The 26,351-nt window shown below is 37.4% G+C and overlaps 2 protein-coding genes across 19 annotated transcripts in view; one reads left to right on the top strand and one right to left on the bottom strand.

Annotated features, from left to right (window-relative positions):
- Positions 1-13,112, top strand: part of ESCO1 (establishment of sister chromatid cohesion N-acetyltransferase 1) — a 73,515-nt gene extending 60,403 nt beyond the window's left edge. For 3 of the 4 annotated variants that reach the window (XM_015066577.3, XM_015066576.3, XM_053206252.1), the window contains 4 exons: positions 1,299-1,388; positions 4,463-4,606; positions 6,394-6,581; positions 11,901-13,112. In XM_015066577.3, the coding sequence (XP_014922063.1) occupies positions 1,299-1,388; positions 4,463-4,606; positions 6,394-6,581; positions 11,901-12,048 (570 nt within the window). In that variant the 3' untranslated portion in view covers positions 12,049-13,112. Of the gene's footprint in view, positions 1-632; positions 757-1,298; positions 1,389-4,462; positions 4,607-6,393; positions 6,582-11,900 lie in introns of those variants that run through there. The other variant, XR_001429447.3, reaches the window with a different exon arrangement.
- Positions 13,113-16,463: 3,351 nt separating this feature from the next.
- The window catches only part of GREB1L (GREB1 like retinoic acid receptor coactivator), a 279,671-nt gene continuing 269,783 nt past the window's right edge, over positions 16,464-26,351 (bottom strand). For all 15 annotated transcript variants that reach the window (XM_053206245.1, XM_053206238.1, XM_053206241.1 and 12 more), the window contains 6 exons: positions 26,012-26,177; positions 24,870-25,097; positions 23,599-23,740; positions 22,570-22,770; positions 20,780-20,918; positions 16,464-19,208 (listed from right to left, as the gene is read on the bottom strand). In XM_053206245.1, the coding sequence (XP_053062220.1) occupies positions 19,045-19,208; positions 20,780-20,918; positions 22,570-22,770; positions 23,599-23,740; positions 24,870-25,097; positions 26,012-26,177 (1,040 nt within the window). In that variant the 3' untranslated portion in view covers positions 16,464-19,044. The remainder of the gene's footprint in view (positions 19,209-20,779; positions 20,919-22,569; positions 22,771-23,598; positions 23,741-24,869; positions 25,098-26,011; positions 26,178-26,351) is intronic.

Raw genomic sequence — 26,351 nt, 5'->3', positions numbered from 1 at the left:
TTTATACTCCTTAAAAATTGCTTACCTAAATTCAGATTTAATTTCTATTTTGAAGAAAAAAAAAATGACTTCTGTGTCTATTGTTTCTGCTCCTTTTCAAATTTTGAGAACATTTTAACCAATCATAATTACAATCAACTGAATTTTACTTTATCTTTGTGTGCTCTGTTTTTTAAACAAATTCTCATTTTAAATACTTCAAATTGTTACATTTACCAAGCTTATTACTAGACTTTTTGTCCCTAAGATCCTGCCCCTCTCCTAAAAAGCCATTCTAAATTTTGTAACAGAAAATCAGCTTCCTTTCAAACTTGCCATAGTATTAAAAAAAATGTAGTTGTCTTTTTCTTGGTTTTATTGAGCTTTCATAGTCTTAAAAGATTTCAGAAGATCATGGTTTTCTCTAATAGAAGTACATACTGCTTCTTGAAAGTTTTTTTTGTTTGTTTTTGTTTTTATTTTTGTTTTTGTTTTTTAAATGTAAAGTTGATTGGGTAAGGCAAATGGAACAACCAGTTAAGCTCATTCCTTCTGTACTTATTATTAACTTCAAAGCTCCTAGTTTTAACCTCCGGTTCAGTCCCATCTTACTAGATTTAAGTGGTTTTTGTTTTGTTTTTTTTTTCATGCAGGTTCTGCTCATTAATCACCACGAGTGTGGATCTGAAGAAGAGTTTATTACCTCTCTTTTTTTGAGTATGTTTAACTTCAGATACACACAACGTAGCTTCTCCTTCCCTATTAGATTCTTAGAAGGTAGTTATGTTTTTATAGTCTCCTTCTTGTGACTTTGATAGTTGTGATCAATAAGAATAAAAACTATTCCTTACTACATACTGGGCTACTGCATGCAAATCAGTTCATTTAAAACCTCCTGGAGGTCTTTGGCATGCCAGACATAAAACCATGAGTGTTTGTTTGTGGAGGTAACCATGTTCCAAAGGAATTTAAGAGTTCTTTTATCAAGAAACTGGGAGAGTTATCTTTCAGGCTCTGGGAATCACTTCTTTTAAGGGGCTTGCTTTTGGTGTGTGATTTTCAAAATTAATTTAAAATGGGAAATGGTAAATTAAAAATATTCTTGTGGTATTAGATTTTTGAATGATTAGTATAGAGAAGTTAGCTTGCATTTTACCTATTGTATGCTTAACAAAATAGCTGATTGTATCATGTAAACATTAATGAGAATATTTTTCCATGTTTGCAACTTTTAGACACAGCAATATATTTTTCTTCTTGTACATGAATATGATAAATGAAATATGGTAACAAAATTCATTCATGTTTTTTATATCTAGGGTTGGAAAAAAGAAAGAATTCTGGCTGAATATCCTGATGGCAGGATAATAATGGTTCTTCCTGAAGACCCAAAGTATGCTCTGAAAAAGGTAAATTTTCAGTGAAATTTCATGTAGAATGGATAATGTAATTTTGTAGCCACTTTTAACAGTGTAATGCATTATTGGCATAGCATATTTAAACACCAATTCTGAAAATAAGCAATAAGCATTTAAAGAATAAAGAATACAACCCAACTGAAAAATTATGCTTTAAACTTGTAATGAGTTTGGGATACGTGAAATAAATTTTTAGTGAATTGATTACTGTCCCATATTATCAGTAAATTGAGTGATGATATAATAGGCATGCTAGTTTATGATGCCACATAAGTGACTTTAAGAATCAGAATTATAATTAAAATGTGAATAACTTTGAAAATTAAAATGAACAATTTTAAAGTTTCATGTTGAGAATAAGTTTTTATTTTTATTATTTTTATTTTTTGAAGTTTATTTATTTTGAGGGAGAGAGAGCGAGCAGGGGAGGGGCAGAGAGAGAGAAAGGGAGGGAGAGAATCCCAAGCAGGCTCTGCGCTGTCAGCGTGGAGCCCAATGTGGGTCTCGACCTCATGAACTGTGAGATCATGATATGAGCCAAAATCAAGAGTCAGATGCTTAACCGACCAAACCACCCAGGCACCCTGAGAGTAAATTTTTAAATAAAAGCTTATTGCAGAAGAGGATATAATAGTAGTAATTCTGAGATTAAGCATGGGGTAATCATATAATGTTAAGAGAAAAAAGATATATTCTGATTTATAGTTATAATGTAGAAAACCTAAAAAGATCCTCTTATCTAGTGTGAACCAGGTTTTACTCCAACTTAGAGTTCCATACTTTGAAGGTTCGAAGAAATAAACCAGAGAGATAATGAAGTCTGGAATCATTCTATTACATCAAGTATCTTTTTTTTTTTTTCCAATTTCCACATGCTTTTTCAGAAGTACCTTGTAATGTACAGCAATGGGTCCACTTGTCTATATGTAAATCTTAATTTCACTGAGCTATGTCCAAAATGTCTAGAAAATGCAAGGAAAATGATTTATTTATGCTTATTTTTAGATTAACAATTGGACCTCTTTAAATTTAGGTAACTTAACCAATAGCTCAGTTGGTTAAGTGTCTGACTTCGGCTCAGGTCATGGTCTCGCAGTTTGTGAGTTTGAACCCCACATCAGGCTCTTCGCTGACCACAGAGAGCCTGGAGCCTGCTTTGGAGTCTGTGTCTCCCTCTCTCTGTCCCTCCCCTCCTCACACTCTGTCTCTCTCTCTCTCTCAAAAATAAATAGCTATTAAAAACAATTTTTTTTTAAATTTAGGATAACTTCACTTGAAAGGGAGGTTGAAAGAAACATTTTAACCCTATCATTTGAAAATATAGCTAACATTCTACTTTATCTTACTGTTTTTGACTTCAGATAACCCTGTATTATCTATGACGGGACAATCTCAGATAACCAAATAAGCCCCCATACTACACCACTGCCTAATAATATAGACAATAGCATTTGGAATGACACATAACTATGCCCCCTGTCTTATATTTGAAACATTGATCCTTGTCATAAAAACAAATATTTGTTAGTTAATATTGGATTAATGATTGACTAAATGAAAATTATGTAGTTTTTGGAATTCCAGCCATTACCGTTTGGAAATGAACAGTTGCTACACCACCACATGTGGCATTTGGACTTTTCGTAACTAAGAATATTAAGTAAATATGAACATCCTCGTTTTAGTTTCTCAGGGCAGAATCTTAGTAACAGTGCAGTATGTTACTAGTTAATATCCCATAATGGGTTAAAAATGAAAATCTAAGGAATTGTGAGTCATTTGCCTTTAGGAACTGAAATATGAGTTGTATTATGGGCTCCTGTTCTAGGATTAAAAGGACTTGAGTTTTCATCCCTGAATAAAGGATTTATTACATGGTATTCTACATGTCAGAGGTATGAAGACTTAATGCTCTTAGGGGTTATTTTCATTTTAAACTTAGTAACACAAATGAGTATTTGTTGGACTGATTATTTGCATTTGCTAAGTGTTTATTTATTTTTGAGAGAGCCTGAGCAGGGAAAGGGCAGAGAGAGAGGGGGAGAGAGAGAATCCGAAGCAGTCTCCATGCTGTCAGTGCAGAGCCAACCTGGGGCTCAATCCCATAAACTGTGACATCATGATCTAAGAAATCAAGAGTCAGGTGCTTAACCAAATGAGCCACGCAGGTGCCTCTTGCATTTTTTTTTTTTTTTTTTAACTGGGGAAAGAAGTAATGTTTGAGTACTTACAAAAACCTTTTAGTGCCTACAAGAGCTAGAGCTTGTATTTGACCTTGACCACAGTTCTAGGAGGTAAACTACAAGAAGCATGGTTTGATGTCATATTAGTATTTAAGGATTCAAATCTCTGCTCCTTGGTTTTCTAGATGTCCAGTATCTGACATGGGAAAGTTACCTTTGAATTTTCTTCCTTGCACATGTAAAGTGAGGAACCATAGACTTTGAAGAGATGTTGGACTTAAGTAAGATAATATCTGGCCAATGGTTGATAAGGAATAAACATGTGTTTCTTTCTTCTCACTTCCATTTTACTGATGAGAGTACTAATTAAGGCTTGGAAAGAAAAGTGGCTTGCCTGGCTAAGATTCCAGTGAAGCTCTCTCCAGTTCTCAAACCCGTGATGCTTCTAATGGGAAGCTTTAATGTTCTTATTGTCCGTTGTAGAAACTCTCACTGTTTTTGTTCTTTAGACTGCTGGTCTTGGCATTACTGTCCATTTCTTACCTCATTTTGCACATTGTTCCGCAGGCCTTGAAAAACAGGTCAGTAGGTCAGCATAATCATTCCAATTTTTTTAATTTAAAATTTTTTTTATTTTTAGAGAGAGTAGGAACTGAGAGAGAGAGAGAGAGAATATCTTAAGTAGGTTCTCTTGCTCAGTGCAGAGCCTAACATGGGGCTTGATCCCTAGAGCCAACTGAGCCACCCAGGTGCCCCCCAAAGAACTCTTTAAACAATGTCCTGCTTCGAATAATACACTCAACTTACTGAACTGTAATAGTATATTTTTACATCTATACATTGCTTTTTTTGTTACAAAAAATACTGTTCTTTATTTGGCAGGTTGACGAGATTAGAGAGATGGTTGATAATGATTTAGGTTTCCAACAGGCTCCACTAATGTGCTATTCCAGAACTAAAACACTTCTGTTTATCTCTAATGACAAAAAAGTAGTTGGTTGCCTAATTGCGGAACATATCCAGTGGGTAAGTGACTTTTAAAGAGTGTTCATATGTAGTTTGGTGGTTAAAGGGTTTACTGTGTAAACTTGAATAACATAATCCTGGTAAATTTATCAACATTTGATGTAAGGAAGCATGTGAATGTCAGATTTCCTGTAATTTTTTATTAAGTGGAATTGTATCTTGCGTGAGAATTAGTTTCTCAAGTTAGTATATAAAATAAAAATTTTATAATTCGAAAGCACTGTAAAATTTTGTGTAGGAAGTTTCCATGTTGCAGACTAATGTAATGTATGCCTCAGTCACTTTAGTACTGGAATGAAGCAAAGGTTAGCAAACTGTTGCCTGAGGACAAAACCCAGCCTGTTTTTGTAAATAAAATCTTACTGTAAAATAGTGATATCCTTTTGCTTACATATTGTCTGTGGCTGGTTTTCCACTACAAAGACTGAGTTGAGTAGTTGCAGCAGAAGTCAGGTGGGCTACAAAGCCTTTCTTTATAAAAAGTTGCCCATCTCCAGAATAGATCACCACTTCTTTGGTTGAGTGCTAGGTAAGAATTTGGTTTGTATTTAGGAGCCAAATTGTACAAAAACTAAATAAAAGAATCACAGTAAAAGGTATATGCTCACATTGGGTAAGTTATGTACTAATAGACCAACTTAGGAGAACAGAAGATTCTGTTTATGCTCAAAGAAGGCATACCTTATTTAAATTGGCTTTTTTCAGCTGAGCTCTTGTTCATGAATTCAGTGCACATTGGATTTGACTTTTGTTCAGTTGGTATCTTTGAGTATATAAATAGTTGCCTGCAAATGTATATTTTATCATAAAGTTTTCTAACGAAACAAAGTCGAAACAAGTCTGCATGAACTAATTTCTATATGTTAAATTTCAGCCTTAAATTGTATAGCTTTATGCATCTTGCTGTCTATTTTCACAAAATTGATTTAAATGAATAGCTGATAAGGTGATTTGGGGATATAAATTTGGTATGAAATGGCTTGCAGAGTTTGCCATATTGAAATTGAGTTAATTTTACATAGTGCAAACCCTTGTATTTTTTTCATTTCTGTTCTGCCTAGTTCCACAAATGATTTTTGCAGTGTTTAGAAGATAGTTATGTAATGGCTGTTTGTTGTTAATTCTTCATTGTATTGTCTGATTGTTTTAAGTGTTGTACCATGTCCCATCAGAAGGCTGGTTGTTGTCCAACTAGACTGGTAGAGGAGACATCATGCTTTTTAAAGCACTTTGGTGGTTTTTTTTTTTTAAGTGACGGGAGTGTGGGGAAAGCAGCTTTTAAAACTCTTGATTCTTCTGCCATTCCTATTCCTAGTTCTTGCATAGCTGTGAACCCTAAAACTGTGGCAGCAATCACACAGACAGTTGTTACGACTGCTGAGTTCTTCACATGTGCTTTGCTGGTCCTTGGAATGTGGGTAATAGAGGAAAAAAATAACATTCAGTTGCCATTATGGGCCAGCCATGATGGCAAGGTATTTTGTATGTATTACCTTATTTAATTTCTCAACAGTTTTCTGAAAGAGGTGATAAATATCTCTAGTTTATAGATGAGGATCTCAAATCTTAATTAGTTACCTCTCTCATGGTGACATAACTAGTAAGTGAATTAGAATAGAATGGAGATTCAGGTCTATTTCCTGCTAAAGTGGGAGTGAAAATATACGTGACTCCCATAGTTTAAGAAGCCAGACACATGTAGTGACCTCCTCACCAAGGTTAGTACTAGACAACTGATAATTAATATTCTTACTTTAAAATTTTTTCCTCTAATTTTGATATATTAGGGCTACAGAGTTATAGAAGAGAAACTTCCAGTTATCAGGTCAGAAGAAGAAAAAGTCAGATTTGAAAGGCAGAAAGCCTGGTGCTGCTCAACATTGCCAGAGCCTGCAATCTGTGGGATCAGTCGGATATGGGTATTCAGCATGATGCGTAGGAAGAAAATTGCCTCTCGCATGATTGAATGCCTAAGGTAACTTGAATGTAATTCTTCAAGTCATTTTCTGTTGTTCTAAGATTTCAGCAGATTTTTAGTATAAAGATTGGCATTTAATTAATCTTAAATGTATAATCTTTATCTTCTTAATTTAAAATTTGCATAAGATTGTCAGCATATTGGATCTGTGTTTTTATGTGAAGTTAATCTGAGGGGGGAGAAAGCACTATCAGTTAAATACTGGTAAACCATTTTTGCTTACTTGTAACTATATTAGGGCAAAATAACCCACTTATTTCAAACTGTGTTCAATATCAGAGAATTTGAAAGAAAATCAGATCAGTGTGGGAAGTTTTTTGGGAATTTAGCTTTTAGGAAAATTTGTCTTAATTTAAGAATATTATTTGTAAATTATTTAAGTCTCTTACTAGTTTTTGCTTTTATTGCCTGATTTTAAATTAAAGGTATAGAGGAAAAGACTCAAATAAATTGCATGTTTTTTTTGTTGTTGTTCTTTTAAAGTACCTTTGCTAACAGATTAATGGAGGTTCAAATTAATCATGCAGATGAGGTTTTCATGTCAGTCTCTTGTTTTTGTTTATTCCTAAAATCCCTGTGTGCGATTACTGTAGGTATAGCTTTCAAAGTAATTCATCATTGTGAGGTCATAAGGCTCTAGAAATCTTAGAGCCTTAATGTGTTTCTGGTCTCTTCCCCCTTATTTTATTGTGAATAATGATCCAGGAGGGCTCAGGTCTACCCACACTTTTCATGATGAGTGCAGGCAGGTATATTTCTAGCTCTTTAAACCTGGAAAATGCAGCTGCTGAAATACTAGTCCTAAATATGAGGGCATTGCCCTTCCTTTGTTTTTTTAAATGAAAAGCAGTTTTATTTATCTTTAATTTTTTTTTAAGTTTATTCACTTAGAGCAAGAGCGAGCACAAGTGGGGGAGGGGCAGAGAGAGACAGAGAGAGACAGAGAGAATCCCAAGCAGGCTCTTCACCATCAGTGCAAAGCCGAAGTCAGATGCTTAACCAACTGAGCCACCCGGGCGCCCTGCCCCTCCTTTAAGATTACAGTGTGAAAATTCTAATAGTCTGTATCCTGGCTAATAAAAAATTTTTTTTTTGTTAAAAACAGCCGTATTGAGCTGTAATTACGTAGCATAAAATTCATCTATACAGTCAGTGGGTTTTAGTATATTCAGAAGGCTGTGCAACCATCATCACTTTCCAATTCCAGAACATTTCCATCACTGTCCCCCCACAACCCACACCTGTTAGAAATCACTCCCCATTTCCCTCTCCCCCACCTTCTTACAATCACTAATGTACTTTTCTATCTGAATGAATTTGCCTATTCTGAACATTTCATATAAATGGATTCCTATAATATATGACCTTTTGTGACTGTTTTATTTTACTAAGCATGTTTTCAAGGTTCATCCATGTTGTAGCGTGTATCTGTGTGCTTCATCCCTTTTTTTATTGCCAAATAATACCCCATTGTATGCATATACCACCACATTTCATTTATCCAGTCATCAGTTGATGGACATTGGGTTGGTTATACTTTCTGGCTGCTATGAATAATCTATGAACATTCATGTACAAATTTTTGTGTGTTTTTATTTCTTGGTAATTGGTTTGCACGTTTTTATTTCTCTTGGTATATACCTAGGAGTAGAATTGTTGGGCCATATGGTAACTGTGTAACATTTTGAGGAGCTGCCAAACTGTTCATTTATCAAAGCAGCTACACTATTTTACAGTCCCTCCAGCCACATAACAGGCTCCATATCCTCACCAACACCTGTCATAATTTTAGCTATCCTAATGAGTGTGGAGTGGTATTTTGTTTTGGTTTTGATTTACATTTTCCTAATGACTAATGATGTTCACCATCTTTTCATGTGCTTATTGGCCATTTATATATATTTTTTAGAGAAATGCCTATTCAGATCCTGTGTCCATTGTTTTTCTTATTATAATAGTTCTTTATATATTCTGGAGACAAGTCCCTTATCAGATATATGATCTCCGAATTTTTTTTTTCAAATTTTTATTTAAATTTTAGTTAACATATAGTGTAGTATTGGTTTCAGGAGCAGAATTCAGTGATTCATCATTTACACATAATATCCAGTGCTCATCATAACAAGTGCTCTTCTTAATACCCGTCACCCACTAGCCCATCCCCCACCCTCCTCCCTCCATCAACCCTTAGTTTGTTCGCCATGTTTAAGAGTCTCTTATGATTTGTTTTCCTTTCTCTCCCTCCTCCCATCCCCCCCCATATTTTTCTGTTTTGTTTCTTAAATTCAACATATGAGTGAAATCATACGGTATTTGTCTTTCTCTGACTGACTTATTTCATTCAGCACAGTACACTCTAGCTCCATCCACATTGTTGCAAATGGCAAGATTTCGTTCATTTAATAGCTAAGTAATGTTCCATTGTGTATATATACCACATCTTCTTTATCTCTTCATCCCAGTTGATGGGCATGCAGGTATTGTCCACCATTTCATAGCTGTCTTTTCATCTTTTTTATGTGCTTTGAAGCACAAAAGTCTTTAATTTTGAACTCCAAATTATATATCTTTTTCTATTGTCATTTGTGTTTTTGGTGTCCTAAGAGGCCATTTCCTAATGCAAGGCCACAAAGATCTATACCTATATTTTCCTCTAAGAGTTCATTAGTTTAGTTCTTACATTTAGGTCTTTGATTCATTTTAAGTTAATTTTTGTGTATGATGTGAGATGAGATCCAACCTCATTCTTTTTTTTTTTTTTTTTATTTTTTATTTTTTTTAATGTTTATTTTTGAGAGCATGAGCAGGGGAGAGGCACAGAAAGAGGGAGACATAGAATCTGGAGCAGGCTCCAGGTTCTGAGCTGTCTGCACAGAGCTCGACATGGGGCTCAATCTCACAGAACCGTGAGACCATGACCTGAGCTGAAGTTGGATGCTTACCTGAGGCACCCAGGAGCCCCCAAACTCATTTTTTTTTTTATATGGATATCCAGTTGTCCCAGCACCATTTGTTAAATAGACTGGTCTTTTCCATCAAATGGTCTCTGCACCCATGTCTGAAATCATTGATTGTCAGGGTTTTATATCTGGAGTCTTCAATTCTATTCCATTGATCTGTTCTTATGCCAGTAGCACACTGTTTTCAATTCTGTAGCTTTGTAGTATGTTGTAAAATAAGGAAGTATGACTTCTTCAGTTTTGTTCTTTTTTAAGATTCTTTTGACTATTCAATGACTTTTCCATTTCCATATGAGTTTTAGGACACCAGTTTGTTAATTTCTGCAAAAGCAGCCATAGATCTGATTCATAAACACGGGTTATCTTTCTCTTTATTTAAGTTTCCAGGTTTTACACTTCTTTTGTTAAACTTACTCCTGAGATAGTTAATTTCAGGTATATAGAAATCTAATTAATTAAAAAAATTTTTTTAATGTTTATTCATTTTTTGCACAAGCAGGGGAGGGGCAGAGAGGGAGAGAGAGAATCTGAAGCAGGCTCCAGTCTCTGAGCTGTCAGCACAGAGCCCGATGAGGGGCTCAAACTCAGAAACTACAAGATCATGACCTGAGCTGAGGTCAGATATTTAACGGACTGAGCCACCCAGGCGCCCCAATTAATTTTTTTTTAATTTTATTAATGTTTACTTATTTTTGAGAGAGAGAGAGAGAGAGAGAGAGCAGGGGAGGGGCAGAGAGAGAGGGAAACACAGAATCAGAAGCAGGCTCCAGGCTCCGAGCTGTCAGCACAGAGCCTGATGTGGGGCTTGAACTCACGAGCCATGAGATCATGACCTGAACCGAAGTCAGACGCCCAACTGACTGAGCCACCCAGGCGCACCCCCAATTAATTTTTTAATCTTGATCTTGTATCCTGCAACCTTTCAGAACTCCTTTTTAATTAGATTTAATATTTTTTGTGTGTGAATTCCTTAGGATTTTTGTATATATAAGATCATCCAAAAGTGTCCAAAAAGAGTTTTTTACTTCTTCCTTCCTGATCTGGTTTTTAGTTCCTTTTCCTTGTCTACTTGCCCTGACTAGAGCCTGCAGTTAAGTACACTATTGAATGGAAGAGGTGCAAACACAGATAGCCTTAACTTGTTCCTGATCTCTGGGGGACACTTTTCAGTCTTCACATTAACTTTAATGTTCTCTGATGCTCTTTATCAGGTTGAGAAAGTTCCTTCTACTCTGATTTGTTGAGTGTTTTTATCATGAAAAGGTGTTGAGTAAATGTTTTTAAAACCGTTGTTGCTTTCCTAAAAAATTTTTAATTTAATAAAGTTTTAAAATTTACATCCAAATCAGCATATAGGGCAACAATGATTTCAGGAGTAGATTCCTTAGTGCCCCTTACCCATTTAGCCCATCCCCCCCCCCCCCACACCCCTTGCTGTAACCCTCTGTCAGTTCTCCATATTTATGAGCCTCTTCTGTTTTGTCCCCCTCCCTGTTTTTATATTATTTTTGTTTCCCTTCCCTTATGTTCATCTGTTTTGTCTCTTAAAGTCCTCATATGAGTGAAGTCATGTGATTTTTGTCTTTCTCTAATTTCACTTAGCATAATACCCTCCAGTTCCATCCATGTAGTTGCAAATGACAAGATTTCATTCTTTTTGACTGCCGAGTAACACTCCATTGTATATAGATACCACCTCTTCTTTATCCATTCATCCATCGATGGACATTTGGGCTCTTTCCATACTTTGGCTATTGTTGATAGTGCTGCTATAAACATTGGGGTGCATGTGTCCCTTCAAATCAGCATACCTGTATCCCTTGGATAAATACCTAGAGTGCAATTGCTGGGTCATAGGGTAGTTCTATTTTTAGTTTTTTGAGGAACCTCCATACTGTTTTCCACAATGGCTGCACTAGCTTGCATTCCCATCCTAAAAATTTTTTTACCTCACATTATTTTTTAAAAAATTTTTTTTTTTCAACGTTTATTTATTTTTGGGACAGAGAGAGACAGAGCTTGAACGGGGGAGGGGCAGAGAGAGAGGGAGACACGGAATCGGAAACAGGCTCCAAGCCATCAGCCCAGAGCCTGACGCGGGGCTCGAACTCCCAGACCGCGAGATCGTGACCTGGCTGAAGTCGGACGCTTAACCGACTGCGCCACCCAGGCGCCCCTTACCTCACATTATTAATAATCTATGTGAACAGTTATTTTCAATGATTTTTAGAACATAAACATTACCTGAAAAGTCTTTCTGGTCAAATTGTATTTGACAGGTTTTTCCAATTTTAATGATAAAAATATTAATTTTTTTTTTTTTACCCTTTCACACCCTCCCCTTTTTTTTTAATAGGAGTAACTTTATATATGGCTCATATTTGAGTAAAGAAGAAATTGCTTTCTCAGATCCCACTCCTGATGGAAAACTCTTTGCAACACAGTACTGTGGCACTGGTCAGTTTCTGGTATATAATTTTATTAATGGACAAAATAACACTTAAAACAAATTCTTGCCTCTTGCTTGCAGTACTAGAAGACATCTACTGAAGAGAATGGATTGGTTGCTGACTTTAACCAGGAACTAGGGCCATTTTTATTACAATGAACTCAGGACTGGCAACAACCATAAGGTTGTTCCATTTTCATAAAATTGGAAACAATGCAGTAATAGCTTATTATTGTTTTGTTTTTTAAAGAAGATATTTTATTATCTTTTACAGAAATTTATGATTGATGTATTTTATCTATAGTTATTTAGACATGTTTACATGCAGCAGATAATTGTTCATAGTGGACTGAAAACTAATGCAAGGACTATGGTCTCAGTGATAAGTATATTTTGAAGTTCTTAATATGGAAATATACCAGTGTAGCTTGGTACTGTATTTTTTTATATTGATCTGCTGATACCAGTTATAGTTTTAAAGATTGTATTTTTACAGAGCGGAAAACAATGTTTTTGAGTTACTATTCAAGGAGGGTGCAATATTGCCTATTTAGGAATTCAAAGCTAATTGTTAAAGGGTCTGAAATACATTTTGAAGGAACCCCTGCAAAAAAGCAAAGTTCCAAATAAGCAGGAAGAATTTGGAATATTGAGCATTTTCTTCCATTTCTTTCTTTCCTATTCTCGATGCAGGAGGAAGTGGAAGGTGGTATAGAATAGAGGCTTTCCTTCTTGGAGAGCTTTATTGTAGTGACTAGAATTAGAAAATACCCTCTAAAGTTTATTATTCTTTCATTCTGGTTTTATTTCTTAAAATAAATGTTAATTGGGTACACTTAGGCTAGTAACAGATCCCAAAGAGGTTTTATAAAAACCTGTGGAATAGTTGTAAGCTAACTATGGATGACTTGGTATCTGCTTTGTTATTCCTCAGAAATACTACACTGAGTATATGCCTGCGTTACTGGACTTCATTTTGATACTTGTCTATCCTTCATAGTGCCCTCTACTTTAAAGGGTTTATATGTTGAAAAACTGCTGTGGCCTTTTATGACCTTGTATATAATGTAGAATAAAATAATAAAATACTTGATAGCTTTTTCTAAGTGATAAATGTGATGACAGTGTGTTGTCATTTGTGCTTTTTCAGGGAGTTAAATTTGATACCTTAAAATAGAATTAAAATAGTGGCTTCTTAAAAGTTTCACCATTTTGCCAAAGGATCAGTATGTCAGTAACAATTCTGAACTTGGTCTTCAAAAAGCAAAATCCTAACATGGAAATATTCTGATCTTTTGAAGAAAGAGCCATAGCCCAAGAATGAAGCACCACTATGGTCTAACATAGATTATTTTTATGAGCTGAAATGATAATCATATCTTCATTAAAAACCAGCTGAAATTTAGAGCTTTAAATTATCAGGTGTGTATTTTATCCCCCTATAGATGTATGCTTTTCACATTTATAGAGTGGTATAAGGCTCTGTACTCTTCTTTGTAGGGGTGTAAATATTTCCCTTTGACTCATCATAATGGTCTGACTTTTGACACTCCCTTGCCTTTGAACTTTAAACTCTTACAGTCACCCCTGGTGTCATCATTTGCCCGACAGGGACTGTAACTTTTTAAAAAGAGCATGCAATTTTCGTGTATAGTATAGATGCTCTATTAACTGTTAATCTCATAATACAGATCCAGTTTGCATAGAAACATGGTATGCTGCTTTGGGGAGCCAGAGTTGGTATTTTCTAGGGGACCTGGGAATAGAGAATATATATCTTTTGGTTGGTTTAAATGTTACAATTACTAGGAAGACTGTTTTCATGTTTATATTGAAGAAACAGCCCCTCAAATAACTTTTACAATCTAGGTGTTTCTGTAAGAATAGTATTAGTAACATCTAACTTTTGAGTGTTTGCTATGTGTCACACCTTTAATATAGTGCTGCATTATTTTATTTAATTGTCATGACAACTCAAGTGAAGAATCTGGAATTTAGAGATTAAGAGACTGCTTTATAGGAGTCTGGGTGAAAAATGTTGAAACACTGAACTAAAGTTATGATGTGTTGATGAAGATGAGGAAACAGATAAACTTTGAGGAGACAAAATGGAAGAATCGAAAGAGTTGATAACTGGCCAGAGAAGGATCATGGCAAAGAATTTAGGGTAATTTGGAATTTTGAGTAACTGAATAGATGGATTGGCTCAGAAGGGAATACTGGAGAATTACTGGGAGAATTGGACTAGGAAGGATGAGCTCAATTTTGGTAAAGATTTTGACGTGGTTGCAGAATCTCCAAGGGGAGACACCTGTTTGGTATATAATTGGATATGTTGATCTAGAGTTTGAGAGAAGTTTGAACTAAGGAAATTTAATAATTATTCAGAGGTTTAGAGGAGATGTCCCCACCCTGAGGTTTGTAAAATGACATGGTAGGAGAGAGTTGTGAGGAATACCATCATTTAAGAGTCTTGAAGAAGAGTGCCTGGGAAGAGGTCAGAGGATCAGAAGAGAGTGGTAGAAACCAAAGGAAGAGTTTCAAGAATCAAGAATGGTCAGCACTGTCATATCACAATTGAAGGCTGAAGAGTGACACTAGAAAAAGAAGAGTGGTCTTTTCAGAGTGGTGGAGGCAGTAATGGACACTGTGAGTATCCACTAATGGCCAGTCAAACTTCAAAATAAGTTGATTCTGTAATTGTGATGATCTAAAGATGCCTATGAATTTGTTAGCTGCCCTTGAATAGTTGTTGGTTCATTATAAAAATACCTGCTGTATAGATGTTCTAGAAACTACAAGTATAGACAGGAACCACAAGGTTTTATGGGTTATGCCCTTGTTTACAAGGACGTGCAGTGTTTTTATTTTGCAAGAATTACTAAAAAATCAGTATTTTACCATTGGGTGAAATATGACTATCTTAAGGACAGTAAGTATAATGGACATGCATTGATATTTTAATTGTTCTTGCTTACATTGCGTGGCTGCCCAGCTAGGGTGTCTGGATAGGAACACAGATAGAGACCTGCCTAACCATATGTCACCAGCAGTTACGGTTGCTGATTTGATTTATGGAAGGTAGACATATGTATGTCTTTGACCTATTCTCATGGCTCTTGGGCCTTTGGGCAGATAAAGGGAAGATAACGGTCTTATAATAACCCCTCCTCCTGCCATAGCATTCTAGTAAAAATAAAATACACTGGACTACTTACAGAACAAAGAAGTGGTCAGAAAACAACTTGCTTTTTTTCTTAGAACTTATTTCATCTTTTGTCATAGTCACTGAAGTAGATGCTTTCCTTAGCTCAGCACTTGAAAGTTAAGAGCAGAAGGAATTTATTGTGTGAATGAATGGCTTTAACCCTTGGCCTCAGAGGCCCTTACTGAAATATCTTTAGTGATGGTTTCTTTCAGTGAAACCAGGGTTTCAGTGCTAGGGCAGAATTCTCCTAGACCTGGAGAAAGCTTAAGGGCCAGTTTCCATGACTAAAGAGAGGCCTGAGGGATATTTGTTCCCTGGAATAAACTGAAAGTTATTCCAGCTTTAGGTAGTTGAATCCAAAGGAATAGCAATCAGATCCACAGCTTTAAGTCTTTCCAATGGAGCAGCTGCTTTGGAGTATGTAGTGGATCTCTGGCAGTTTCTGCTTGCTCCCAAATCTGTCACCACACTCAACAAATGTTTATTATTGTCTCTCCTGAGGTAACAGCCAGGGGTCCTTGGCCTAGAAGAGTGTTTCTGTTTTGTTTTAAAGCTTGAGAGAGTGTGTTTTGTTTTGTTTTAAAGCTTGAGAGAGTGTGTGCAAGTAGGAGCAGGGGAAGAGGGGGGGGGAGAGAGAGAATCCCAAGCAGGCTCCACACTGTCAGTGCAGAGCCCGACCCAGGACTCGCTCTTACGAACTGTGAGTTCATGAGCCAAAATCAAGAGTCGGCCACTTAACTGAGCCATCCAGACACCCCTAGAAGAGAGTTTTCATGGTTCTGTAGCAAAGTCTACTATGCTAGCACTCTTTACTTAATAGAACTGAAAGCCATTTTTCTGAAATAACAAAGTTATTCTTTAGGTAGTTTGGAAATGGAGATGAACACCTCATGTCATACTACACAGTTCTAGCAACCCAAAGTTCTGTTTCTAAGGACACCAAAATGAATACAGTTGCCATCTATAAAAGATTGGGGTTATACTATGAATATTTCTAATGCCTCCTTAATAGTCATCATTTGTAAGATCTGTCATCCATAATAGGGAACTCTGCAAATGGGCATGATGTGTGGATACTTTATATGTGTGTACATCTTCTTTGTATAAGCTACAGCTTTTCACTCAACAAGTATTTATTTAACACTTTCTTGAACTGTTAGGTGAGAATAGTTGAATCTTAGAGTCATCCAGCCTGTGATCTGTGGACTTCCAGTCTTTTTTGGACATACCAGAAAATCAGGGTAAAGAAAACACTTTTCCTGTTTAAGGGGATGGGAGAGAATTTTAATACATTTACCAAATTAAATGAAAAGACAACATACGGTAGACACAACTTAAAAGACAATTTAGAATCATAAACAAAATGTGAGGTAGACCGACTAGTGTAATTCACCAAATTTTGGTTAAGAAAATTTTACAGTAATAAGGTAACACAGGTGCTTCCTTTTCTAAGAATCACAAAAAGCAGTTGCATAAATTACAGCCAAAATAATTGAATACAACAATTCTTATTCTAATTTTAGTTTACATTCAGTATTAACCTGTGTGAACTGTCATACATGGCAAGGTTCAACAGGTCTATAGATCAATTATGCAGGCCTAGCAAACACATTCATACCACAATGTTTTAAAGGATGGCAAGGCTTGAAGCTGAACACACCAAGGTATGTATTAACAAATCATGGTGTCCTGTGCTTGTGCAATTTTATCCTTAAAGGAGAAGGACCTAACGTTCTCTAAGGAATTATACTGATAAGATGATTTTAAAAGATCCAAACCTTAGTAAGATAGGCATTGAGAAGAATAGGCAGGTCAGTTTGAGTTCTCCATCTTTGGGGTGATGGTCTTTGGCTTTGTTCTGGCATTTTTCTTCCACAGGGTTTAATAGTATTTAAGAGATCACAATCATTTGATTTTTCAGAGTACAGCCCTAATACGGAGTACCTGCATCTAAGGTTACTACTTTCAAAAAACACACTTTATAAAGACTTTGAAGCCATAAAGCCAGAAGAAACCCTGAGAGGCCATCTGCCCCAGTTACAAGTGTTTTGGGATTATTTCAAGTATTTTATTTGCCCTATAAATATTGGAATATTGCACAGTGGGTTTCTTGATATCCTCTGCATTAGGCCCTTTCAACAAAACAGGAACAATTGAAATACATTCATATCTAAATCAACCTGCTTCAAAACGTACCTCTTTACCAAAAATTCTGTACTGAAATTATGAGTATTTTTAAAGTATACATAAGGCAGATCCTCGTTGAAGGAGAATTTAAAATGGGGTTTAAAGGAATTGTTCATTTCAAAATACATTTAAAGCATCGTAAGCTATATTAAAACCAAGAGATCTGCAAACCATTTTCAGATTAGTACATTCCATTTTTTTCACTACTGTAAACTCCTTGTTATCACAAGCTAATAAAGCTGGTCAGTTAACGTTATTTGTTCTAAGTAAATGCAGGCTGAGTCAGCCACCTCTCAGTAGTTTCAGGCCATAAGTAAGACTTCAAGTAAAAATGGCCATTTTAAGTGGTATGTGTGGGCTCATGAGAAAAATGTCAAATTGTTGAATGATGAGAACTAGAGTAATTTAAGCACAAACTTCAAAGGACTTCATTTGTTCTAGAACATTTTCTAAAAGTCTGGGTTTGATTAAAATACATGGTGAGAAACTTACACTGTTGGTACTGAAAAAACACCCCCTACCGATTTTAGTGAGTCAGAGACTTTTAGTGGAATCTTTCTTACTCCTCACAAAAGAATCACTGGTAAGATTAAAACAGTGGTCTTTCTATGGCTCTGTTTCCCATTTCAGCAGTTTTTGTGTTGTCTATATAAGGTAGCTGATATTTATTCAGTGTATTTTTTATTAAAGGAAGCTTTGCTTGAGGCCATGAAAAGAAACAAACTAGTTCCATTCCACACAGAACCAGAGCCTGACATTTAGCTTTGCTGGTGCCAACTGCTTAATCCCAACCAAACAGGGTGGGTATGGGGTGACTGCTGAAAGCTTCTTAATTGGCTCAACTACTGAATTAGGTTCTCCTTGTACAAGTTTAAACTCTGTTCCATATTCTCATAGACATAGTGTGCTTAGAGACTGGAAAGGTTTTTAAAGAATGAAAAAAACCAAAGGAATTTCAGCAAGGAGAAGCTGCATAAATGCATACAGTGCCTGCTCTGCATTTACTGATTTGTTTGTTCAGTTTAAATAGTAAACTTTTAACTCGTGTGGAAATTTTGCCAAAAGTTTCAATACATATAAGATTATAAATCTTAAACTAACACTGCACAGAGAAAGACAAAGCTACTTTTTTTTTAAAATACAAATATCTTCTACATTCTATCATTTCAGACCCCTGAGTAGTACTGTACCAAAGTACAGATCTGAAGAGAAACTGAGGGTTCAGGCCTCAAACGTTAATCTTCATTTAATTCCACACCAGTGGTGTGAGTCTCATGTAACACATTCAGGCTAGCTAATGCTGAGAGTCCGTTTTCCCCCTAACACAGTATAGTAGAAAAAACAATGCAAACTCCACGTTATTTCTCCAAAGTACACCCTCCTCAGGCTCCCATGGCAGACCATGTCTTAAGTAATTGCATAACTGCCTAGGGTGGAGTTAACCTGAATTGAAGGTCCCAAAAGTGGAACTGAAAGAGAGTGATACCCCAGAGACCTGCCTCAGATTGGGGTTGGAGGGGCGGATTTCTTTGGAGAACAAATATGTTGCACTTTGCTCCACAGTGATTGTACTTTAAAGGAAAAAAAATCCCAAATAAATGTTTCTGCCCCACCCCACCTAGGCATCCCTTTGCTATTTTTGGTGTCTCCGAAAGGTCATACGTGGCGGCCAGTAAGAAAGTAGAGGGGCTTGTCATCACTGCTGTTAGCAGTTTGAAACTCGTCTCGGAGGCGGAACTGCCACTCATCCTCCAGCTCTAAGCGGACAATTGTTTGGCGTAAGGAGCTTCTGTCTTGGCAGATGACACACAGGGTAGCACCTTCAGAAAAAAAGGCAGAAGTGCATCTTAGGTTCAGGGATTGAAATTACGAAGAGCCTACCATCTTTTTCTGATTATGTCCTCTAAGCTGACACATCTGAGAACCAACATATAGGTAAGTAACCTGTCACAACTGCTCATTATAATTTTCATCTTATTTGAGTTCAAAAATAAACTCAAGTTTTGAGTTATCAGATTCAAAAGTTAAGAGTGTAAAGTGAAAAATCTCCCCTTCCCCTGTGGTAACCAATGGTAAAACCAATGTTCTATGTGTCTAGAGCAGGGGTTCTCCACCTCGGCACCACTGGAAAATTCTGTTATGGGGGCTGTTCTGTTCTTATAGGATATTTTGGCAGCATCCTTGGCTTCTCTTTTACTCACTATATGCCAGCAGCACTTTCCAGTGTGATAGTCTGAAATGTCTCCAGATAATGCCAAATGTCCCCTGAGAGGCAACCTCCCTCCCTCACTGTTCCATATGTATTTTATGCATATGTAAATACACATGTTCATCTATTCTTAAATTCTACATGAGTGAAATCATACAGTATTTGTTTCTCTGACTTACTTCACTTAGCATCATATACCCAGGTCCATCCATGCTGTTGCAAAAGCAAGACCTCCTTTTTAATGGCTGAGTAATATGCCGTTATATACAAATACATCTTCCTTACTGATTCATCTATGGAGGGACACTTGGGTAGCTTACATATTTTGGCTATTGTAAATAATGCTGCAGTAAACATAGGGTTGCATATATCTTTTCAAATTAGGGCTTTTCTTTAAATACCCAGTAGTGGAATACTGGATAATATGGTTCTTTTTTTTTTTTTTAATGTTTATTTATTTTTGAGAGAGTGATTGACAGCGTGTGAGCGGGGTAGAGGCAGAGAGAGGGAAGGAGAGACAGAATCCAAAGCAGGCTCCAGGCTCTGAGCTGTCAGCACAGAGCCCGACGCGGGGCTCAAACTCAAGAGCAGTGAGATCATGACCTGAGCCAAAGGCCAGTGCTCGGCCGACTGAGCCACCCAGGTGCCCCAATTCTATTTTAAATTTTTGAGGAACCTCTATACTGTTTTTCACAGTGGCCTGTGCACAGTATGGTGAATCATACTTTGTTCACCGACTTCAGAGGTCATCTTGTCAGGATTATTCATGATACATAATCGGCAGTTTGTCCTTGGGCAGATCTTTTTGTACAGTGCATACCTGTTGAAGCAACTTTAGCTTCTATACCAGAATCACATCTCATTAAGCTGAGTTTTATTACAATGAGATTATTTGAAAAGCATTATTTCTCTTCTTGCACTGCATCATTCTTTTCTAGAATTAGTAGTAAAAACATATTTAATGTGGTCACATTTCTGGCCATCTATCTGTATTTTGTCCTGGTATGATGGACTTGATTCCACCCACACCCCAGTTAAGAAAATCATGGCCCTCGTTTAAAATAAGCAGGGTATTCAGTTCACTGGCAAAAAAGATTATTAAAGTGCTTTTTGGCTCACTTCCCTATTTTGTTCAGCAGGAACAATGGCATTCACAAACAAAAGACACTAAATTTGGTATACCTTTTAGAAACTTAAATTTCTTCAGAAGATCAGCACCTACAAAAGAGTCACAGAGGTACAAGAGAAGTCCACTGAAAAACACCCCTTCACAGTTGACATTGCTGGAGTGGGGTCTGGAGCTGATGTAGCATATGGCCACCTGGAATCATCAAGCAGACAGCACGGGCATTTCAAAAAGCAGGCAAAACATCTGCACTTCAGCTGAATAAGTCAGTACCTGCCTATTTAGTTATTCCAGGGTAAGGTAAAGGACATACATTTTTTTAATTGAAACTGAAATAGGTTGGTTATTTGAATTCTGCACCTCTTTTATTTAGTGTGCCAAGTTTTAACCTATTTACATCTTGTTTCTCTTGATAAAGGACAGTTACGAGAGAATTAGTAGTAAGAAATGAAACAGGCCTCTCCACCTAAATGTCTTTGTAAAAATGAAAAATGGTCTTCCACAAAAAGGCACACTTGGGATGAAATGTTTAATTTTTTTAAATTCTCATCAATAAGGTAATCAGCTTTTCATTTAAATACACTTAAATTTTCAGACAGAAGCTTCAAGCAGTGCATAATTTTAAGTATTTAGTTCTATATGGCTTTCATGTAAAGAAGATAGCTTTATAAAAATTACACGGAGGTAAGATAGTTGGGAGACCTTGAGAACAGGGGCATGGCTTAATGACTGCACCTGACGGCTTGGATCCAAATACTGGTTCCTCTGCTTAGTAGCTGGGTAACACTGAGCGGCTTCCTTCATTTTGCCATACCTCAGTTTCTCTGGCGAAATAATAGTAGTACCTGTTTCATAGGACTGTTTTATGAAATAAACACTGTAAACCACTTAGTAGGTATTCACTGTTAGTTGCTGTTAGTAGTAGTGTTGAGACTGTGTTGTCTAACATCTTGAACTCTGGACCCTGGGGTGGAGGAGTCTAGAGGCCGGGGTTAGACACATGACTTAGAGATACTAATGGTTTTTAAGGTACCTTCTACAACTCATGGTGTAGATTACATTTTCATTCTTATGAAATTTCAGTAAAATTGATTTAAAAATCAGTTTCCAGAATTGAATACATTTGGATTTCAGTCTGAAGATATTGTATATGTTAATACATACAAAGAAGAAAACCTAAGAGTTTTAATACATACAAAGAGGAAAACCTAACATACGGTTTACCAAAATGTTACTGTTCCCATTACAAGTGATTCTTTTTCTTTATACCTTTTAAGTTATTTACAGAGGATGTTAGTGAACAGTTAAATATTTTTAAAATATTACTAATAATTGTAGAGGAAAGCTTCGTGGCAGAAGCCCTTAAATAAAGTCCTGAAGGCCATCAGTGGTCAAAGGTGCAAGTGGCAAAAACTAACACTGATGGGGAATTTGAGACGCGAAAGAATGCAAAATAAGGAAACAATGGCAAAGAAAGAAATCCTAGAGTGGGAAGTGGTGAAGTGACAGCTGCGAAGGTCTCCTGTGATAACCCTAAATTGTCCAGCAGTCACTGAGCTTCTCTTTTGCCTAAAACAGTGGCTAAGACACTGTGTGCCTTTGAACTGTGTCTTGTGGAGAAGTATCATCACGTGATTATAATACAGTCTGATACGTTTTAGGACGGCAAGCAACTGCTTCTGTCCACAATCACTGAGGTAGGCTCAGTGGAACTGACCTCTGAGCTAAGCTTTGCATATTCACTGGCTCCTTTTTTGTCTCCATTTAAGCTTTCAAATGGGAGATAAAATGGGAAAGAAATTGATGGAAATGGGTAAAAGCACAATACCAGCCCTCTTCCCTTTACCTCTGGTCCAATGTTAAGGTAGCAGTCAATGGCCAACACAGGACTCTTGAAGTTATGGATGGCTTTGGGGAAGAGTTTGTAGGAAGCATGCTGAAGGAACTTCTCCAGGAGAAACTGCGCAGGGGCTGCCAGTAGTGTGTGTTCACTGTCGGGAGCACAGACATACTGAAGGGGCAAGATGGGTGCTAAGCTCTCTGACACCTGAAATCAGAGCCGAGATTATCATGGGAAATAGGTCTGTCACTGGATGAAACGGGCAAGGAAAAATGGCATTTTTCCCCAAATAGTAGTAGTAGCACAGTGACAGATGCTAGGCTCAGAGGTTAGTTTGTCCTTCTTGGGTTCTGGACTTTTTTCCCCCAGGGGAATAGGTTGGGTCTCACTTAATGCACAGCCAGGGCAGGAGAAAATGGAAATGTAGGCTTCTTTGACGGTTACTGCATTTAGCAACATTGTGAGGACCAACAGGAAGCCTTTCACAGTGCTGCTGGACGTGGACACGTTAAGTCCCATCCCAGCACATCCAAAAAATAAAAGCGAAGAGGCTTCTAAGCTGCACTGGGGAGTTCACATGTTATAAATTAAATTATTAAGACAGTAAATGTCTTAAACAGAAAAGGGTAGGTCCATGGAATTCACCCTCAATAAGTGTTGATTGGTCTTACTTTCTTAAAACAACAACAACAACAACAAAACTGGCAAAGGACCAGATAAGCATCTTAATTTACATTTCTCTTATGTATTAAAGAATGTAAAAATGTTAGTTTTGCCAGTTTATAAAGATAGAATGTTAAGTTTGAAACAAGATTTGATGGAGGAATTGTTAAGCCTTAAATCTAAAGAAATGTAAATCTGTTGAATTTTCAAATCTTTTGTTTTACTCTAGATGAATCCTCAGTAAGGAGACAGACTGCATATTTGGCATTAAGAACTGACTCCCTTGTGTTATCTCACTTTCCAGTCAAGTGGCAAGTACTTAATGCCAGTACCTAATAACAAAGAACAGTAGAATCAAGCTTGCAAACTTACCATAATCTTTGGTTTAATGATAAAGTCCCTTTGCCCTCCAACCTGAACATGTTTCTTCATGAGACTGAAGTTATTAAAGCGGCAGATGAGCAGGCCACTACTGTTTGTTCTCAGGTTAAAGTCAACATCTTCACAGAAATACCTAAATCATAATCACAATAATAGATCTCTGACTACCTGTTGCGTCCCAGCCATATTTGTGTTTTGTTTTGTTCTGAGACGGAGAGAGAGAATGAGAACATGGGAGTGAGCATCGAAGCAGGGCAGAGGGAGAGGGAATCTCAAGCAGGCTCCATGCTTAGTACAGAGCCTGATGCAGGGCTCGATCCCACGACCCTGGGATCATGACCTGAGCTGAAATCAAGAGTCAGACATTTAACCTACTGAGCCACCCAGGCGCCCCTACATCCCAGCCATCTTAATTACATACATAAAGTCTGTTAGGAGACAGACTCAGAATCAACTTTGCCTTCTCGTGGAGCTGACCCTCTTAACTCTGCTCAATTCAGGGGCTCACAGGCCAGAGTTAAAAGGAGGAGGAAGTGAGAGGACTTAGGACCCAGACATTCCATGAGGCCTTGGGTATTCCTGAGCTGAAACAGGACTGACTGCACATTCTGTGTATTCTTGTGGGACAGAGATGCAGAGGTGCTTCCAGTTTAACAATCCTGGCTGCAAACAGGATGAAACATCATCTGCCATGAAATAGCTACAGAATATTCTAATAGCTACAGATTGGGGGTTGACGTACGAGGACTTTATGGTTTCTGACATTCCTCACTTGGCCATCTTGGATTTTCCAGGATGTGGACATTATTTATTCAGGAGGCAAGACCAGGGCTAGTCTGCTTATTCCCACCTGTTGGCTTCTCCCTACAGGATCCATATCTCTGGATCTTACTAACATTTAGGGGAAGGATTAACTTCTGATTTCTGAGGATGGAAGAGTTCACCTTCAATGGGTTAAGGACCCACCCACACTGATCTGTACTGATGTAATAGTTTTTGTCCCTCTTGTAGTTCTTGCTGAATACTGAGATGGCTAAAATACATTTTCTAAGCATTTCATGTTGTAATTATTATTATTTAAGGGTCTGGGTCAGTTTGAAGGAGGATGAAGGGGGGCTTTGGGGTTTGTAATCCCAGTTCTCCTTGTCCATAAAAAGAGATTCTCAGGTTTTCGAAGACAGAGGAACAAACATATTATAGGGGTCATTGTTGGGCGGAAGCAAACATGCCTGGAATGCTTGCACCCAGGAGGCCCGACTTACCTGTTGAAGTCATACTGCACATTCTGAGTCAAGTCTATGTTAAGGAGAATGAAGTCATGCACATGGCACCTAGAGAATGGGGCTTTCAGGCTCTGAGAAGTCAGCTTGCTGTTCCATTTCTGTATGCCAAGGATTGCGTAGTGGATGATTTTTGGTGTTGCTTCAATATGCTGCAAGACGCTCTTCAAGGACACATTCTTACTGGAAACTCCTGCTTCCATGGGCTGGCTATGAAATGTCAAGTTAGTTTATATAAGAGCAATAAATATTACCGGAGAGAGGATCATTTTTGAAGGGATAACACTACTATACACTATTAATATCCATAAAGATATAATTAGCTGGCTTATATTTTATATTATATTAGCCTGGAATGGAAAAGGACGTCAAGCCTAGTTTTCATGATACCTGTCACTGCTAACTTAAGGAAATGGTCTTTTGGGGGTGGGGCTTACCACTTTTAAGACAGAAAAAAACAGCCCAACTCAAAATGACTAATGAACAAGAAGTTACCAAAGAAAGGGAGCCAGAGGTTAGAAGCACACAAGTATACTTCCCAGTGTTGTAATTCTGGTATAGTAAAGGAGTATTTGAGAATGTCACTGGCTTCATATTCACAGTGGAAACATAGTGTGTGAGCTGGAAGGAAGGGCCGAGAGGTCATCAGTGGGGGTGCTACTGGTATTTAGGGACCATTTACTGCATAGGACTTTTCCAGGTTTAACATTCCCTGGTCCTCGTGGAGCCCCTTCACCAGGAGAACCACTGATTTGGGCCCAGCCCTAATTTTACAGATGACAGAATTGAGACAAAGAGATGAAATAACTTTTCCTTTTCATCCAGGCAGGTTACCAAGCAGAGCTGAGATTAAAAACCAGGTGTGATTCAGAAGCTAGTGGACTTTCTAAATCATAGCGCCTTTCAACAGACTTTATAGCAAACCAAAGCCATGATGCAGAAATAGTCCAGAAATTTAACGGCACAGTGAATATCTAAAGAAAAGTGCTAGTGAGGGTTGTCTTCTGGATAATTGCTCTGTAAAGCTGTCCCTCATTTACTTCCATGCATAATAAGCCAAGGAAAGCATCTCCTTCATAGCATTAGGCCATACTCTCCTAGAACTGCTTGGCAAATACTACTACCTGGTCTGATCCTGAACACTGTGAATGTTCCATAGAACACACGAGTCGTCCATCACAACGATAAAAGGCCAGACACACTGGCGTTTAACTCCCAGTTCTTCCAGGCGGTTCCTCTCCAGTTCCAGATTGTGGTAGGACAGCTCCTTAATGAGAAACCTGGCAGCACCTGGAAGGCAACATAGCCACAGCTGTACATCCTTCACCCAGGCCTGACCCAAACCCCACAGACAGCTCACATTCTCTCTGCAGGCATGCCTATTCACATGGTGGCCATGTGGGATGGGAGGGTCAACCAATTGTTCAGAGCAGTGGTTCTCAAATGAGTAAAAGTAAGAATCAC

The sequence above is a fragment of the Acinonyx jubatus genome, chromosome D3 (genome assembly GCF_027475565.1).
Source record: "Acinonyx jubatus isolate Ajub_Pintada_27869175 chromosome D3, VMU_Ajub_asm_v1.0, whole genome shotgun sequence".
Lineage (NCBI taxonomy): Eukaryota > Metazoa > Chordata > Mammalia > Carnivora > Felidae > Acinonyx > Acinonyx jubatus.
This window is presented reverse-complemented; position numbering and strand designations above follow the sequence as displayed.